At 45.4% G+C, this 17,422-nt stretch overlaps 1 protein-coding gene across 30 annotated transcripts in view; it reads right to left on the bottom strand.

The window, feature by feature from the left end:
• The window catches only part of CELF2 (CUGBP Elav-like family member 2), a 552,082-nt gene that overhangs the window by 102,846 nt on the left and 431,814 nt on the right, over positions 1-17,422 (bottom strand). For all 30 annotated transcript variants that reach the window (XM_081210125.1, XM_081210105.1, XM_081210107.1 and 27 more), the window contains one exon: positions 1,824-1,872. In XM_081210125.1, coding sequence (XP_081066251.1) covers positions 1,824-1,872 — 49 coding nt within the window. The remainder of the gene's footprint in view (positions 1-1,823; positions 1,873-17,422) is intronic.

Genomic DNA, 17,422 nt, shown 5'->3' with positions numbered 1-17,422 from the left:
CCAGAGCACGCCAGGCACTTTTGTCTTCCACTGCCTCCTGCAGTTTGGTCAAACTCATGCTGGTAGCTTCGAGAACAGTATCCAGCCATCTCGTCCAAAGTATTGGAGTATCAACTTCAGGATCTGTCCTTCCAGTGAGCACTCAGGGCTGATTTCCATGGGACTCTCAAGAGTCTCCTCCAGCACTATAATTCAAAAGCATCCATTCTTTGGCAATCACCCTTCTTTATGGTCCAGCTCTCACCTCCTGTGCCAAGAGCAAGTATTTTAGCAGCACAACTGTGCTGGAATGTCCACACGTTCTTTGCAAGAGGATAAGAGCATCTCTGAGTGCTCACTGGAAGGACAGATCCTGAAGCTGAGGCTCCAATACTTTGGCCACCTCATGAGAAAAGAAGACTCCCTGGAAAAGACCCTGATGTTGGGAAAGATGGAGGGCACAAGGAGAAGGGGACAACAGAGGACGAGATGGTTGGACAGTGTTCTCGAAGCTACCAGCATGAGTCTGACCAAACTGCGGGAGGTAGTGGAAGACAGGAGTGCCTGGCGTGCTCTGGTCCATGGGGTCACAAAGAGTCGGACGCGACTAAACGACTAAACAGCAACATCAATTAGCCGGTACTGGAGTTTAGAAAGCCTATGAATTCTGAATTCTTTGATCATAGGAAGAGCCACTTGGAGAGCGTTACCCACCCCCAGTTTTTTTAAAATATTACATATCACCCACAGGCACCAACTCTATGGCGCCCTGGTCCCTTCAGCCCCCTCCTTAAAATATTGGGGGAGGGGCAGCCACCCAATAGTTTCTCCAAGTTTCAGGATACTTGAGAAATCATTTTATATTTTAATATTAGCATCCTTTGAACTTAACCTTATTTATGAGGTGGCCAAGTGTTTATGAAGTGATCAGGTGTACAATAATTTCCCAGGGGTCTGCAGCCTGCCCACCCCACACTATATCAAAGCCTTGTGATCTCCTTAGCTAGGCTTTCCCATAAATGTGGGCATCCAGGAAGGCTACCGAACGCAGACCACTGGAGGGATGATTTGTAGAATGAAAGGAAAGACACTCACAAACATCCTTTGACCACCTCAAAGGTAACAACAGCAACAACATAAACCCCACATTCTATCCATGAGAATTTTTACAAAACTCTACCTCTTGCTGATTCCCAAATGCAGTGTCTCATTATTTGATGGGAAATGGTCAAAAGGAGATGGAGAAATTTTCTCAGGGAAGCGATTGACTAGAGGACAATTGCATCAACACTCATATTGCCATAGCATACGGGTCATCCCAGCGATTCCGTCCTTTGAATCTTTCCTTCTTCTTTGTGGAGGCAAACGGGAGTTCAAGAGAGGCCTGTGTTTTCTCTAGGCCTGATACAGTGTCATGAATGGGGCCACCAAGTGTGTAATGAGAACATAACAAGGACGTAATAAGAGTCCTCCTGGATCGGGCCAAAGGTCCAACATCCTCTTCTCAGAGTGACCAATCAGATGCCCATGGGAAGGTCTCAAGCAGGACCCGAGTCCAACAGTTCTTTCCCCACTTATGACTGCCAGCAGAGGCCAAAGGCAGCCATCATAGCTAGTAGCCATTGACAACCTTGTGCTCCATGAACTTGTCTAACCCTCTTTGAAAGCCATTCAAGTAGGAGAGCATCACTATCACTTGTGGAACTAAATCCTATAGTTTAGCAAACAACACAGCCTGTTCTTCCCAACCCCCAAGGAGGAGGAGGAGGAGGAGAAGGAGAAGGAGAAGGAGAAGGAGAAGGAGACAGGGCAACATTTAAGTATGAAACAGGTTGACCACCTACCGTTGGATTTTTCACTATCTGCCGGTTTCATCTGAATGGGATGATGCATCTGGAAACAACAGACAACAAAAAGAAAAAAGAAAGTAAAGCGGGTTGGAGTGCCACAAGTCAAACATGCTTAATTTTTCATTTGCTTTGGACGTGTTGTAGCCATTGGGGGGAGTTACGTGGGAGGCACGATCAATACTTTGTAGGGAGCAGTTGTAGCTCACTGGCAGAACACATCTCGACCGTGTCAGACAGTCCTCGATCCAAACCATGGCATCGCCTAAACATACTGGATAGAACGGCTAGGAAAGAAGCCTGTGTGATACTCTAATCAGCTCGTGCCTGTCAGCATAAACATTATTTAGCTAGATAGGACAGAGATTCAATCCACAGTATATTATTTAACAGGCTAGCAATCCAAAAGGCATCAGTTCCAAGCACCGTCGGTTTTTCTGCTAAAAGGAAACATTAACAGATTGGTTTAACAGCTAGCAAGCTTTTAAAAAGCTCAAATTATCATCCCACAAGACTCATCCTAACAGATCGGGTTTCAATACTCTGATTATTGTTATTATTACCCACTGAGGGTCAATACTGGCCTTATTTGCACAAGCAAATTGGCATGTTAGGAATGCAGATTGAGTGGTTCTGAACAGATTTCGGTATGTACCTAAGCGGCATTGTGATTCATTCTTTTATCGCCCATTCAATGATCCATTGACTACTTTGGTTCATATGTTTTGGAGCTGTCCCAAAATAGGCCCATTTTGTAAGGAAGGAAAATGTACAGTCATATTATCTTGGTTTTATAATCCAAGCTGCCCTATACATTTTTAAGAGCAAAGAACAACCACCCTAATTTTAGAACAAGCACCACCATATTTACTCTTCTAAAGGGAAGTAAAGTTAGGGTTGCCATATTTCAAGAAGTCTTTTGCTTTTGGGGGGCTAAACTCACACTTGAAATAAATACACAGCTGTTGCCTGGGGTCAGCAGTGCAGTGCACTTGCTGAGGCCTGCACCCAACAGAGGACCCTGTGCCATCTTCTGCAGCCTCCTTGCCCTGCTCCTCTTCTACATCCTCGGTGTTGCTGCGTGCCCACTTCTCCCTTCTCAGCCCGGGAAAAGCATCAGGATCAGGGAGCAGCAGCAGCAACAACAACACCAGCTCTCTTCCCCCCTTCTCTGAGCAGCAGTGCAGGTTGGGTTCAAAGAAAGAGCAACAGGCCACCTAAAACCTGGAGCTGGCAGTAGAAATTATTCAGTCGATCTGACAACTCAAAGGACACACACAAAAAGGAAGGAAGCAATTATAATAGAAGAGATTCTCCAAGTTCTGATATGGAAGCCATTCTTAAGGGATGATAGCCGGTAAGAACATAACAGTCCAGCATCCCATGCTCATGGTGGAGAAACAGGATGCTCAAGCAGGAAGCTCACAAAATGGACCACAGTGCAACAGCACTCTCCTCACTTGCAGCTCCCAGCAATGGTCCTACTCAGAGAAGGACTTGCTTGGGTGTCAACCTGTGCCTGGAAGGATTTATGGAGCTGGTACTTTTTCCTTCTTTACTCCTTTTTGTTTGTTTCTTTCTTTTAGATGGAGGAACATGAATTAGGGCGTGACTGGGAGAGGGATCAGGGGCAGAGGAGGGGGTGCGTGTTGGCATGCAACCAAGGAAACGGGGGCAATTCGCAGGCCCCCAGCTGGCTCCAGCCCACCGGCCGGTGTGCCGGGCGATCTCCAGTCTTTGGTGCAGCATCTGTGACCCGAGCTTCAGATGCTGGGGTATGCTACTCAGCAGAGTAAACACTACTCAACAGAAGTGGCAGGAGATGGTTGTGTGAGCATATTTACAAGCAGTTTATTCAGCATACATCAGGACAAAAGGAAACATCCGATCCCCTTCGTGTCCAAAAGCAAGACAGCATAAGCAAAAGCTATACACAAACGGAAGTTCCCAGCAAGCTGTGCTGGGTGGAACGGAATATCCCAACAGTGCGGTGTGGGCGGTCTACCCCGGGTGTTTTCACTGGGGAGGGGGTGACATTTGGCGCGCTGCCTGCCCGCAATTCCCAAGCCTACTCCGAGCTGTCGGGGGGAGGGAGGAGCTGTGCTGCTTTGCCGGTGGCATTCCCCCCTTCCCCCTTTGTTTTGACAGCTGGGGGAAGTTTCAGAGTTGCAGGCGGACGGTGCACTGAATGTCCGCCATCGGCGGCTTGCTCCACCCTGGCTGCACACGAGTGGCTATCCCACACCTGGGAGGGCACCCTTCGCCCCTCCCCCCTTGGGAGTGCGCCCGCCCTGGGCAGCACGGGCATATGCTCCGCTGCTGAGAGGGATGTTGGCTTGTGATAGGCTCCTCACTGGATTCAAATGGGCATTCCAGGCACCCAGATGCCCAGTGTATTGTTGGCCACAACCAACACGTTTGAATGAAGTTAGCATTTAACAAAGTTTGCTGGTGTTTTGATAGCATAGCTGTCAACGTCTCCCTTTTCTTAAGGGAAATTCCCTTATTCTGAATAGGATTCCTCACAAGAAAAGGGAAAAGTTGACAGCTATGTTTGATAGTTAGCACCAATTGCAATCATCACCCTGATGAGGAATGGCAGGTCATTTCCGATACCAAAATGATAATTTACAGAAACTGACAAGGAACAAATGAAAGATGATTATGATAAACGGAGAAATGAACTTGACAACTTAGACAAGAAGAGATCTGGGAGGATAACAACAAATGTGGATAATTGCAACAAATGTGATTAAGAATGTAGAGGTTTACACTTTGAAAACAAGAAAGTGGTTGTCATTTTGTAAATTTAAAAGATGAGATGGGATCTTGCTGGAGTTGACCAAACTGAGGCAGGCATAGCTTACTGTTTCTACTGGCTAAGTGCATGAACCAGGGTGTGTTCTCTAAAAAGTGGCTACCCGGCCAATGTTCTGCCCCTCCTATTTATTGATAAACTCCTCAAATATTCTTGGAACCCCAAAGGCCAATTTGCAAAAGACAATCCAGCCAACAATATGGAGAAGTCTAACTTTAGCTTGGCCTTGAACCTATGTTTAGATGCACTTATAGTTGTAGGTAAATCTAAATGGGCTGATGAACTGAGTCAACATTTCAGTTTCGGTTTCAGTTTCTGTTAATTGGTTCTCGTGGGAAACTTGCAGATTCTAGCTTCACCAATTAACTCCAGCTGGTGGCAATTTACTCTTGGCAGAAAGCCCAGGTCTGCTTGACCTAGAAACTACTCACTCTGATTGGTTAACGACCAGCACTCAACTCTGTTATCTAGGGATTGCTAGCACAGTTTGATGTGAGGTGTGTTAGGAGTTAGAAGTGCTGTGTATGGTTTTGAGAGAGAAAGAGAGGATTTATTTTGCTTTTATTTGTATGCAGAAACTCTGCTGGTTTTATTTTTCCTTTTTAATAAATCCTGTAAATAGTTATTCTGAGTCTAGCTGACTAGTCATTACTGCCGCAACTAGCTTCCTCGCTGTGCAGGAAAACTCTGCTACGTTTGGGCTAAAGCCAGTAGGGCTATGCCTGACACTCCAAAGTTCCATGAGGTTATGGGCATTGTGCTGCCAGCCTGAGTTGCGGTGGTGTCAGCATCAACGGTATTGGTTCCAGTAGTTCCAGAAGTTGTTGTTCTCTGGCTGGTTCCTGACCGTGGTGAGCTGGTGACACAGCGGACAGAAGGACAACAGCTGCAGCGTGTGAGTGCTGGGTGCTGTGGTTCCTGTTTTCTCTCTCGGTGGTCGTGAGTAGCTGGTTCCGGGTTCCAGGGACATCGCTCTCAAGATGGCCTCACAACCAGTTCAGATGGCTTTTGAGCGTCTGAATGACTCCAATTACTTGCTGTGGTCGGAACGCATGCAGGCAGTGCTGCAGAGGGATCGTCTCTGGCAAGTGGTGAGTAAGTTTCCTACGAAGCCTGATGATGAAGACCTCGATAAAGACCAAAGAGCAAGGGCCACAATTGTCTTGGGGCTGGAAGATTCCCAGTTGCCGTATGTGAGGGGAATCAAGACAGCTAGAGGTGTGTGGCAAGCACTTAAAGAACTCCATGTGCGTGAGACAGCGGTTTCCAAGCTGTTCATTCGCAAGGCATTGTACAAGGCAATGTTACAGCCTGGGGTTACAATGCAGGAACACCTACACAGTTTACAGTTAAAGTTTACTGCGCTACAGGAAAGAGACTGTGCGTTAGACCAGCAGGAGAAGGTGGCTATTATTTTGAGTTCTCTCCCGGAAAGCTGGGATAATTTAGTTTTGTCTCTAGAAGGCATGCAGGAGCGTGATTTATCAGTCAGTTACGTTACTGGGCGTTTGATTGAAGAATGGCAGAAGAGGCAAGAAAGGTCGTTGGCTGCAGAGGCTTCTACAGGTGGGCGGTTTGGAAGGAGTTCTCATGCCGTGCCAGAGGTGGAGCAAAAGCAGCGTACCGGTGAGGAGTCAGCGTTTGCTGTTAGGCGTTGTTTCCGATGTGGGTCTTCAGCGCATCTAAAACGACAATGTCCGGAGTTGGTCAAGTCTCAGTTGCCGGTGCAGGAGCAGAGACGAGATCAGCAGCAGCAGCAGCGTAAAAAGAAATTCTTCAAACGAAAACAGTCGGCTCAGCTGGTGACCGGCGAGGTCAAGATTGCTGATGAGAAACAAGCGGTCTGGGTGGTCGATTCGGGAGCATCTCGCCACATCGTGAACTCAGATGAATTGTTTGTTTCCAAGAACTCAGCACAGCGCAGCCAGGTGGCGCTAGCAGACGGAAGTACTTCCGAAGTGATTTCGGGGGGTGCAGTTTTTGTTCCTTGTCTTCGTGAATGCCTGCAAAATGTACTTTGTGTGCCGTCATTAAGGAGCAATCTGATGTCTGTAGATTGTTTGCTAAAAGCTGGGTTTAAAGTGTATTTTGAAGGAGACAGTTGCATTATTAAGAAGGCTGGTGAGATTTTAGGCACTGCTAAGTCAGAGGGAGGCTTGTTTTGGCTTAAAGCAGGATCTCAAGTTGCAGCAGTAGTCAGTAAATCTCAGCCTGCAGTGAATAACAAAGCTATACATGACAACTGTGTGCATTTATTGCATAGGAAAATGGGGCATGCTTGCTGGAAAAGTGTACTAAAAATGTCTGAATTGGCTGATGGGGGTAATTTAAAGAGTTGTAACAAGTACCTTGATTGTAATGTTTGTAAAAAGGTTAAAACCCACAGAGTCTCTTACCCCAGAAGTGACAGAGTTAGTGAGTCACCGCTACAGCTGGTTCACATGGACGTAATTGGTCCATTTGCTGTAAGCAGGGGTGGATCGCGCTTTTCACTAACAATTGTGGATGACGCCACGCGTTACTCTTGGGTTTTTCCCATGAAAAATAAGGGTGACGTGTTCACTAAGTTTAAAGGCTGGGTGGCATCTGTGGAAAGATTTCTGTCCATTAAGCTCAGAAGGATACAGACGGACAGAGGTGGCGAATTTATGTCAAATGCCTTTAGAGATTGGTTACAAAAGCGTGGCATTGGGCATAGGAAAACGAACGTTTTTTCCCCAGAGGAGAATGGCGTTGCAGAGCGAAAAAATAGATCTTTACAAGATATGATGTTTGCCATGCTTGATGATGCTGATTTACCCATGTCTTATTGGGGGGAGAGCATGCTCACCGCGTGTTATCTCCAAAATAGGCTCTTCCATCAAACAATAGGTACAACCCCGTACTTTAAATTGTTTCAGAAAAAACCCAAAATTGACCATTTGCATGTGTTTGGATCAAAAGCCTGGGTATTAATTCCGAAACAAATGAGGAAAAAGGGAGATCCTAAGACCAAACAGTTAGTGTTTGTTGGTTACCAGGAGCTGGGAAAAGGTTTCCGCTTTGCTGAAGGGACAAATGGCATTGTGATCTCCAGGAATGCCAGTTTTTGTGAACATAGTGGCTGGGAGAGACTACATGCCAATACTGAGGTTTGGTTTGAACCTTCCCAGGAGCTTCATGACTCTGAAGGTAAACACAGAGAATCAGAGTCTGAGGGGGAGGAAAGTTCAGATAAGAGCTCTCAGGAAAGTGAAGTTAGCCAGAGACCAGTGGCTAAGCAACAAAAGAGAGGTCGTAGTTCTGAGGAGGAAAGTGGGTCAGAAGAAAAATTTTCTCCCAGAAGATCTAAAAGACAAAACAAAGGGGTGCCTCCAGTGCGTTTTTCTCCTGATACTGCAAATGTGTTTAGTGTAAGTGCAGAACCCAAGAGTTTTCAGGAGGTGTTAAAGTTACCAAAAGAGGAGGCAGAGTGCTGGAAACAGGCAATGGAGGAAGAGATGTCCTCTCTGAATGAGCACAAGGTTTTTACACCAGTGGCAGCGCCTGAGGGGGCAAAGATTGTAGGCTGCAGGTGGGTGTACAAACTTAAACCTCTGGTGACAGGAGAGTACAAATACAAAGCTCGTTTAGTTGCTCAAGGATATTCTCAGAGGCCTGGAAAAGATTATGACGAGACTTTTTCCCCTACTGCCAAGGGGGACAGTGTAAGGCTGATCCTAACGCTTGGAGCAAAGAGAAAACTCCTGTTAAACCATTTTGACATTCAGACTGCATATTTACATGCACCAATATCAGAAGACCTGTATCTAGCCGAACCGCCTGGTTATGAGACAGGTTCCAATAGAGTGTTGAAATTAAACAAAGCTCTATACGGTCTCAAACAGGCTGCAAGATCTTGGAACAGATGTTTCCATGAGGCCTTAGTGTCATTTGGTTTCAAGCAGAGTACAGCTGACAATTGTGTTTATGTACGTGGTACAGGCAGCGATCAAGAGTTTTGTCTGATTTATGTAGATGATGTATTGTATGCCTGCAAAACAGATAAACAAACCAAAAGGTTTGCCAAGCAATTGTCCAGTAAGTTCAAAGTGAAGGACTTAGGCCCGGTTAGGACATATCTAGGGTTGGAAGTGTGCTGGGCCCAAGATGGCAGCTGCCTAATTAGTCAGCAGAACAAAGTTAAACAACTACTGACTACATACAGGATGCAGGATTGCAAAGGGGCAGCGGTGCCTATGGATCCAGGTTTCATAAAAACACTTCACATAGATGAGAGTCCTGAATTTGAACATCCTGATGTATATCACTCTGTAATTGGAAGTTTATTGTATCTAGCACAGTGGTCCAGACCTGATATTAGCTATGCAGTAGGCATATTAAGTAGATTGGTCTCAAAACCCACACTAAATGCCTGGAAAGGGGTAAAACAAGTTCTGAGATATCTCAAACAGACAATTGGCTATATGTTACAATTAAATTCTTCAGAGGATGAAATGTTGAGTTGCTACTGTGATAGTGACTGGGGAAATTTGCCGGATAGAAAATCTGTCACAGGACTAGTTATAATGGTAGGTGGAGCTTTAATCAGCTGGCGGTCACGCAAGCAAGACGTAGTAAGTGTGTCATCAACGGAATCAGAGTACGCCGCATTGAGTGAATTGTGCAACGAGGTGATTTATTTCAAGCATTTGTTAACAGATTTAAATGTGAATTGTGGAGAACCGGTACAAGTTTACATTGATAATCAAGCTTGTATAACATTAAGTAAAACAGAGGGTTTCAAATCGCGTTCCAAACATATCTCTGTAAAATACCAAAATGTACGTTGCTGTGTACAAGACAATGTAATCACCTGTACTTATGTGTCAAGTGAAGAAAATGTAGCAGATGTGTTAACTAAACCATTGGCAAAGGTAAAGAACAAGCGAATGTGCAAGGGTTTAGGTTTGCTGGAAAAATGATCTCCTACATAGGTGTATTTGGTGTTAATTGTTCAGCAGAATCTGTGAGGGGGTGTTCAGTTTCGGTTTCAGTTTCTGTTAATTGGTTCTCGTGGGAAACTTGCAGATTCTAGCTTCACCAATTAACTCCAGCTGGTGGCAATTTACTCTTGGCAGAAAGCCCAGGTCTGCTTGACCTAGAAACTACTCACTCTGATTGGTTAACGACCAGCACTCAACTCTGTTATCTAGGGATTGCTAGCACAGTTTGATGTGAGGTGTGTTAGGAGTTAGAAGTGCTGTGTATGGTTTTGAGAGAGAAAGAGAGGATTTATTTTGCTTTTATTTGTATGCAGAAACTCTGCTGGTTTTATTTTTCCTTTTTAATAAATCCTGTAAATAGTTATTCTGAGTCTAGCTGACTAGTCATTACTGCCGCAACTAGCTTCCTCGCTGTGCAGGAAAACTCTGCTACGTTTGGGCTAAAGCCAGTAGGGCTATGCCTGACACTCCAAAGTTCCATGAAAAGATGTCTTTTCTTCCTCAGAAAATGTCAGAGAGTTTCCTTTTTTCTTGCCCAGTGAGAAAAAGGAGGTTGCTTTACAGAATTTCCTCCAGGTATTCTCCACCATTTTGTGTGTGTCAGTTGCCATTTTCTTCCCATAATGCCCTGGAACGGCACTAGTTATGGGACACATTTGAGGGAGCAATTGGTGTCCAGGCTGTCATTTGTGGCATCAGCAAAGGAAAAGAAACCATCTTGGGGAAAGATGGCCATTTTAGTCAATTCTATCAAGTTCCGTAGTTTGATCTCCACCCCTCCTCCCTGCCAGTCCATTTTTTCCTTTTGTGTTGTTTCTTTAAATTGTATGCCTGAGGGGAAGGACTGTCTTATTATCAATCTTTGTAAGCCAGCCTGGGAGCTGAAAAGCAAGGAAAAAATGCTTCAAATCAGTGAATAAGAAATAACATGTCCTAAAATTTGCCCCCCCCCCCCGCATCTTCAATAAGGCTCATGGACTGTCAGGTCTGATTTTCCTCCAAAGCAGTTGGTGTGGCTTAAACATGGTTCCTCCTAGGCGCTGCAGCAATGCGCCACAGGTGAGCTGCACAGGGGCACTGACATGGCCGCTGCCTGCACCACAGTATACTTGAGTGCAGAAGTGCTGCCTGCGCATGAGGCAGCACATGGCACGCTGAAGGGAGTTTCTTTATGGCTCCCCCGTCCCCCCACAGTGCAACACCTAAATTGCCCCTCTTTTCCTTTACATAAGAGGATTCATGTTACAAGCTCCCTTAACCTTTGCAATCACCAATTGATAAGTTAACTGCCTTTAACATTGGATTCAATAAAACATGCACCACTGAGAACCCAAAGTGGGTTTTTACAGAGTCACTGGTTCACATCTTATTATTAAACCCGCAGCTGACCTCCAGAGACTGCAACCATGACAGTACATATTCTGAGCGCTCTGCCAATAAAATATTTAAGAGCGCAAAGGAAGGGGGCGGGCAGGCGGAGAGAAGAGGTGGGTCAGAGGAATCCAAGAAAGGTGTGCAATGAATAAGAAAATTAACGGGACAGAGCGCAAGGAGGGGAAAGCCTTTAGCTTTGCTTCTGCTCCACGCTGAGCAATGGGGAAATAAGCCAAGCATTTTATATCCTTCCTGTCTTACTGCAGGCTATAAAATAATAAAATAGTTCTCTGCTTTCAAAAAAGAAAGAAAGAGAAAAAGCGATTACAGATGATATATAACTGACTTCAGATTAGATACCTCCAACCTGAAGCATGTCACCGAGATATCATGCCTTATCAAAAAAGCAGTTATTGTAGTTCTACACCATAAAGCAATACACTTATGGTTATCTCTCCAGGTAAGTGGTTTTTGCAATATGTGACACTGGCGTGCTGAAAACAGGGAGGGGTGTGTGTGTGTGTGTGTGTGTGTGTGTGTGTCATCCCACCTGCCCTAAGCTTGCCGATGAATTCTCCAAGAGTGCTTCCCTTGCAGGCAGCACAGACCATGTGAGAATAACCCCTAAATGTACTTTCTGGAATAAATAGCCTACTAGGGAAGTGGAAGCAAATGTGGCACCCTCTGGGTATTGTAGATTACAATGGTTCCTGGCTTTTATGTACACTGGCTGGGACTGATGGGAGCTGCTGTTAGGATTCTTGCTCCGTGCTTGCAGTCATGAGATTGTTGTCTATCACATGACGGTGTATGTTTTCATTCCAGAGTGTGGGAAGTGACAGAGACAGGATGTTTTGTACTACTGTGTTCCGGAATGTAGGACTATTGTTTATTTCTCTTTGCTGTCTGATGAGAAAGAGGAAGGAGCTAAGGCAGAATGCGCCAAGTGTATTATATGTAAATAAAGTAGATTAGCCAAAATGCTGTGCTACTGAGTTCTGTTACGCGAACCGCAAATACTCTGCAGGATTCCTAAGTGTGCTAATGCCTTTTGGTATCAGTCGCTGTGATGTTCAGGCTAGAGAAAGCTTTTGAAGCTCCTGAACGATCGACCAGGAGGGAGAGAACATGCAATATTTTTTGTCACCATGTCCTGTATGGTGATATTAACGAGAAACCCAGGAAGAAATTAACTTGCTAGTTGCCTTCTCTCGTTGAGTTGGTGTATCTGAAGTGAGTTATTAAGTGAAATATGCTACATCACCAAATTTGCAACAGTTCCACCTTGCGGCAGAAGGAATCTATTGATGCTAAGGTAAAGGTAAAGGACCCCTGGATGGTTAAGTCCAGTCAAAGGCGACTATGGGGTTGTGGCGCCGAGGGAGCCAGCGTTTGTCCACAGACAGCTTTCTGGGTCATGTGGCCAGCAGGACTAAACCACTTCTGGTGCAACGGAACACCATGGCAGAATCCAGAGAGCACGGAAAGAACGTTTACCTTCCCGCCACAGCGGTACCTATTTATCTACTTGCACTGGTGTGCTTTCAAACTGCTAGGTAGGCAGGAGCTGGGACAGAGCAATGGGAGCTGACCCCATTGTGCGGATTCAAACCACCAGCCTTCTGATGGGCAAGCCCAAGAGGCTCAGTGGTTTAGACCACAGCGCCACCTGCATCCATTGATGCTAATGTTACGTGGACTGTAAAGATTTGTAGAAATTTTAACACCTGGCCCTTTGTTTTATGTGCTAACTGGCTTCTTTTAGATAAGGAACAATTGTGGTTGGCTTTGATGTAGATCTCTTTAATTTGATTGCACTGGTTGCGGTCATTATCCATTCCGTGATTTGTAGTTGTTGTAACAGTTGCATTTTTTTGTAATAGTTGCATTTCCATTTTTCTTTGGTTGACACTAGGAATGCTCAGCATGGAATTCCAAAAGAAGGAATAGTCACAGGGAAAAGCTCTATTTTCTTACTGCCTTGAGCTGAGCCTCTGGAGGGTTAAATAGATGAAGCAAGGCCCTATCAGATTATGTTCTAAACTTCTAAGATGCTTCTTTTTCTGCTTCCTAAGAAGAAGATTGATTTGTGGGTAAGTCACCACATGGTGGCAGCATGTGGCTGAGTGGGCCTGGGGAAAGGCATTTAGGGGCTGGATTGAACCTATGGGCTGTAAGTTGCCAAACCTGGCTTTGAAGCTGAAAAGCACTCAACAGCTTTGCCTATGTATGAAGTTCATATAGCAATATCATGTGTTTGTTGATATGACAGAAAGCAAGTAGGGTGAGTAGTTTATTTCAGGCACAAACACACAAAGAAAAAATCTAACAACACAAAAATTAGATTAACCTGGTGGAATTCTATCTGGGAATTTGGCGTCTGTTCTAGTGATTAAGTCATCATTTCCATCAGATTGCTCTAATCAGCTGTCAAATAACATTCTGCAGCCCCATCTGTAACTTGGCATCTGAGATATTCAGTCTTCGGTATGCAAAACCAACACCGCACACAGAAGTCTGCAGACTGGCATTGATCAGAGCCATTAGGTTTGAGTATATTCTGTGTTTCCACAAGGTGCAGTGGTGAGGACTAATTTTTGCCTCTTGTCCCCCACCCCACTTTTTTTTTAAAAAAGCAAGCTTTGGGAAACAACAACAACAACAACAACAACAACAACAACAACAACAACAACAACATATTACGTATACTCTGCTAATCGGGCTGGGTTTTCCCATCTACTCTGGGCAGCTTCCAACAAGAGATTAAAAATATATAAAAACATCCATCATTAAAAACTTCTCTGCCTTCAGATGTCTTGTAAACGTCAGATAGTTGTTTATCTCTTTGACATCTGAAGGGAGGGTGTTCCACAGGGCGGGTGCCACTACCGAGAAGGCCCACTGCCTGGTTCCCTGTAACTTGGCTTCTCGCAGTGAGGGAACCGCCAGAAGGCCCTCAGAGCTGGACCTCAGTGTCCGGGCAGAACAATGGGGGTGGAGACACTCCTTCAGGTATACTGGGCCGAGGCTGTTTAGAGCAGGCATAGGCAAACTCCACCCTTCATATGTTTTGGGACTACAACGCCCATGATCCTTAGCTAACACGACCAGTGGGCAGGGATGATGGGAATTGTAGTCCCAAAACATATGGAGGTAACCCTGACCCTACCCCTAGTGTTTTTGCTATTTATTTTGCGTTTTTATTTTTGCGACTCTTTTTTGTTTTTTGTGACTGTGTGGAACCCAGTTCAGCTACTGATTGATTGATTGATTGATTGATGGCGTGACTTTGTTTATCGCTTTCATTTTATGGATCAATGGTTTCGTTAGAGAGTAAAATCCATTCTATGTATCTGTGGCCTCGTTAGATAGTAAAATTCACGTTACATTGCTGCTTTAGGGGTTGTTTTTAAAAGTCTGGAATGGATTAACACGTTTTGCATTACTTTCTATGGGAAAGCGCACCTTGGTTTTGGAATGCTTTGGTTTTGGAACGGACTTCCAGAACAGATTAAGTTTGAGAACCAAGCCCTTTCCCCCTAGCTTGAGATTCCCAGCCACTAGTATTCAGAGGAGAAAGGATCACAAACTGCTTTGCTACGGACACCGAACTCAAAATGCTACGGTTTGCTTAGCATCATCCGCTCTGCCAGGTGGGTGGCTCAGTCTTTGGAGATTATTAAGTACCAGCCCCCCTGCCACAATAGAGAAAAGCATCATTATTTTCTAGCCAGAACAAGCTTACAGCACAATTGAACAAGGTGCTTCTTTTAGATTTAAAGGGGGGGGGGGAGAGAATGAGCTGAAAAAACTGCTGAAATGCAATGCGTTTGGAAACATTCCAAGTCTGCCATTTGCTGCACTCTGTATTTCCATTTGGTTCTAATTTGAATTAAATTGAACATTAATTCGGCTGACTAAAAAAAACGAAACCCAAAAACAACAACAACAAAAACCCGACAGCGAAAACCCCACATCGGCAGCATCACAATGCTGCACTTTCAAATAAAGCTGCTATCCAATTCAAGCGCACATTTTCTGGTAAACATCATCGGTCGCTCCTCGTCTATATTTCTCGTTTGATAAACATCCCCACTATCTCATTAACCATCTTGTTATGCTTTTTAAAAGAACTTTCCTTTTTTAAAAAACAACCACCACCAAGTACATACAGTGGTACCGCGGGTTAAGTACTTAATTCGTTCTGGATGTCCGTTCTTAACCTGAAACTGTTCTTAACCTGAAGCACCACTTTAGCTAATGGGGGCCTCCTGCTGCCGCCCCACCGCCACCGCGTGATTTCTGTTCTCATCCTGAAGCAAAGTTCCGTACCTGAGGTACTATTTCTGGGTTAGTGGAGTCTGTAACCTGAAGCGTATGTAACCTGAAGCGTATGTAACCCGAGGTACCACTGTATTAGATCTAATGCCAGTCTGCAGCATTCGTAATGGGGTCAGGCCCAGAATTGACCCATCAGTGTTCACAGGGCACCTTTGGAAAGATTTCATAATTTGGAAGACCAAATACCTAGAACACAATGCCCTAAACAGTTGCATTTTGTTGAAATTCTGCAGCAAGGAATCTAAATTCTGTAGCAAGAATTTACATAAGAAGTTCACATGAATTAGAAAAGCTTCTACAATTTCTATAATTTTACTGTTCTAGAATCGTGCAGGGAAATCAATCCCAGGTGACTGAAACTCTTATTCAGCACCGCTTGTGGAGCTTCTGCAATTTCCTCAAGCAATTTCATGCATGCTTCCTACACTATAGGGTCTAGAACCCGGATTTCCCACGTGAAACAAAGGAAAACGTAAAGTTACATGAACTATACTAGCAGGGTCACTGCAAGAGGCCTGCTCTCTGCTGAATTTCAGCATTACTGTGATTATAGCATACCCCGCAAGGGTCCCAGAAAAAAACTGGGGCACCCCATTTTCTCATGCGAGTGCACAATGGCCATTTTGAGTGCCACGATCTCATGCGATTTCTCACAAAAATCTTGATCTGAAAAAAATGCTTCCCTTCTAAAACGCGATTTTTTTTTGGGGGGGGGGGGGCTGCGATCAGGCACGATGTCCCGAAAGATGTGGTTTGGAGCACCATGCAAGCACAGCCCTGATAAAAGCACAGTTTTTGGGCTCCGTGATCTTGCGCAGGTCACACGACTTGTGTGGGAGCATGGGGGGGGGAGTTCTCAGTTTGGAGGCTCAAGATGTTGGAGGGTATGACGCATAGCCATGGCATAGGACCGTGGATAACTGTACAGCAGGGTTCAGGTGACATACGGCGGGGGGTGGGGGTGGAGAGATCAGTTTCCACCTGCTCAAGTTGAGCTGGTTCCACTGGCTTGGCCTGCTATGGAATTTACAAAGCCCAGCCCCCTTCCTCCTCTAGGCAGGGCAGGGAGAAACCAGGAGGAAGGGAGGGAGGGAGGGAGGAGGCGCCACCGCTGCCGCCACCGTTTGAGGGAGAAGGAAAGAATGTGCGTGCTGGCGATCCACACAGCGATTCCCAGACCGTCTGTGGGCCAGATCCAAAAGGCAATTGGGCCTGATCCGGCCTGTGGGCCTTAGTTTGCCAGCCCATGGTTTAAACATACCAGTAGTTCTGAGGATAATCTTCAGTCTTTTGCAAATCACAGAAGGAAAGAGCTGGGAGGAAGCCCCTGAAGTGCAACACTGCACCATCCAGTCGGCCTGAGCGATACAGTCGGCGTACCTCTCTACTGTACCTTTAACATCATGTCACCAGGCAGAGGAGATCCACCTATCCCAGATGACAGGTGGATCTCTAAAGACTGCCTTACAATCCGACATATGCCAGAATGGTAGGTCATTTAGGGTTGTCAGTGTCCAACACCTCAGGCCTATTTTCACTGGGAAGAGATCAGCGGGGAGTTTTTGCAACCGCCTTCTGCTCATTAGGTAACAAGCTGTGGAGAACGTTAACAGCAAGCGAGAGTCTGCTAAATCTTGATCTTGCCTGCCAGAGGGCTCCAGGTTCACAACTTACGGTAAACACGGTGACCTGCATCACCACTTGGTATAGGGAACGGGTATCTGAACACACCACTGCTTCTCAGCAGACCAGGTAATTGACCCCATGGGCCCTGGTTAAGCAACAGGCAACCATGACAGCTTCTCTTGCAGAGAAGTATTGTGTTTCGAAATCAGCTGTACCAAATGCTGGCCACTTTGCTTTTGTGGGCTGCTTTTTAACAACAACCATTTCTTTAAGCACATGAATGAACTTTCGGTCTCATCCTGACCATGAGCAGGAGCCAGCGGGACTCAGCCACACATCAGCAAATTCAGGTTGGGCAACTACAACTGGCTTGCCCAAAAACCCACTTCCCAAAAGATAGGGTTTTCCCATAAGGAAAGCGATGGGCAAGTGCACTGGATAGGGTGGGATAACATGCGCTCAATACAGTGTCA

The sequence above is a fragment of the Podarcis bocagei genome (assembly GCF_964188305.1).
Source record: "Podarcis bocagei genome assembly, chromosome: 10".
Classification (NCBI taxonomy): domain Eukaryota; kingdom Metazoa; phylum Chordata; class Lepidosauria; order Squamata; family Lacertidae; genus Podarcis; species Podarcis bocagei.
The sequence above is the reverse complement of the archived record's forward strand: the minus strand, read 5'-3'. Positions and strand labels throughout refer to the sequence as shown.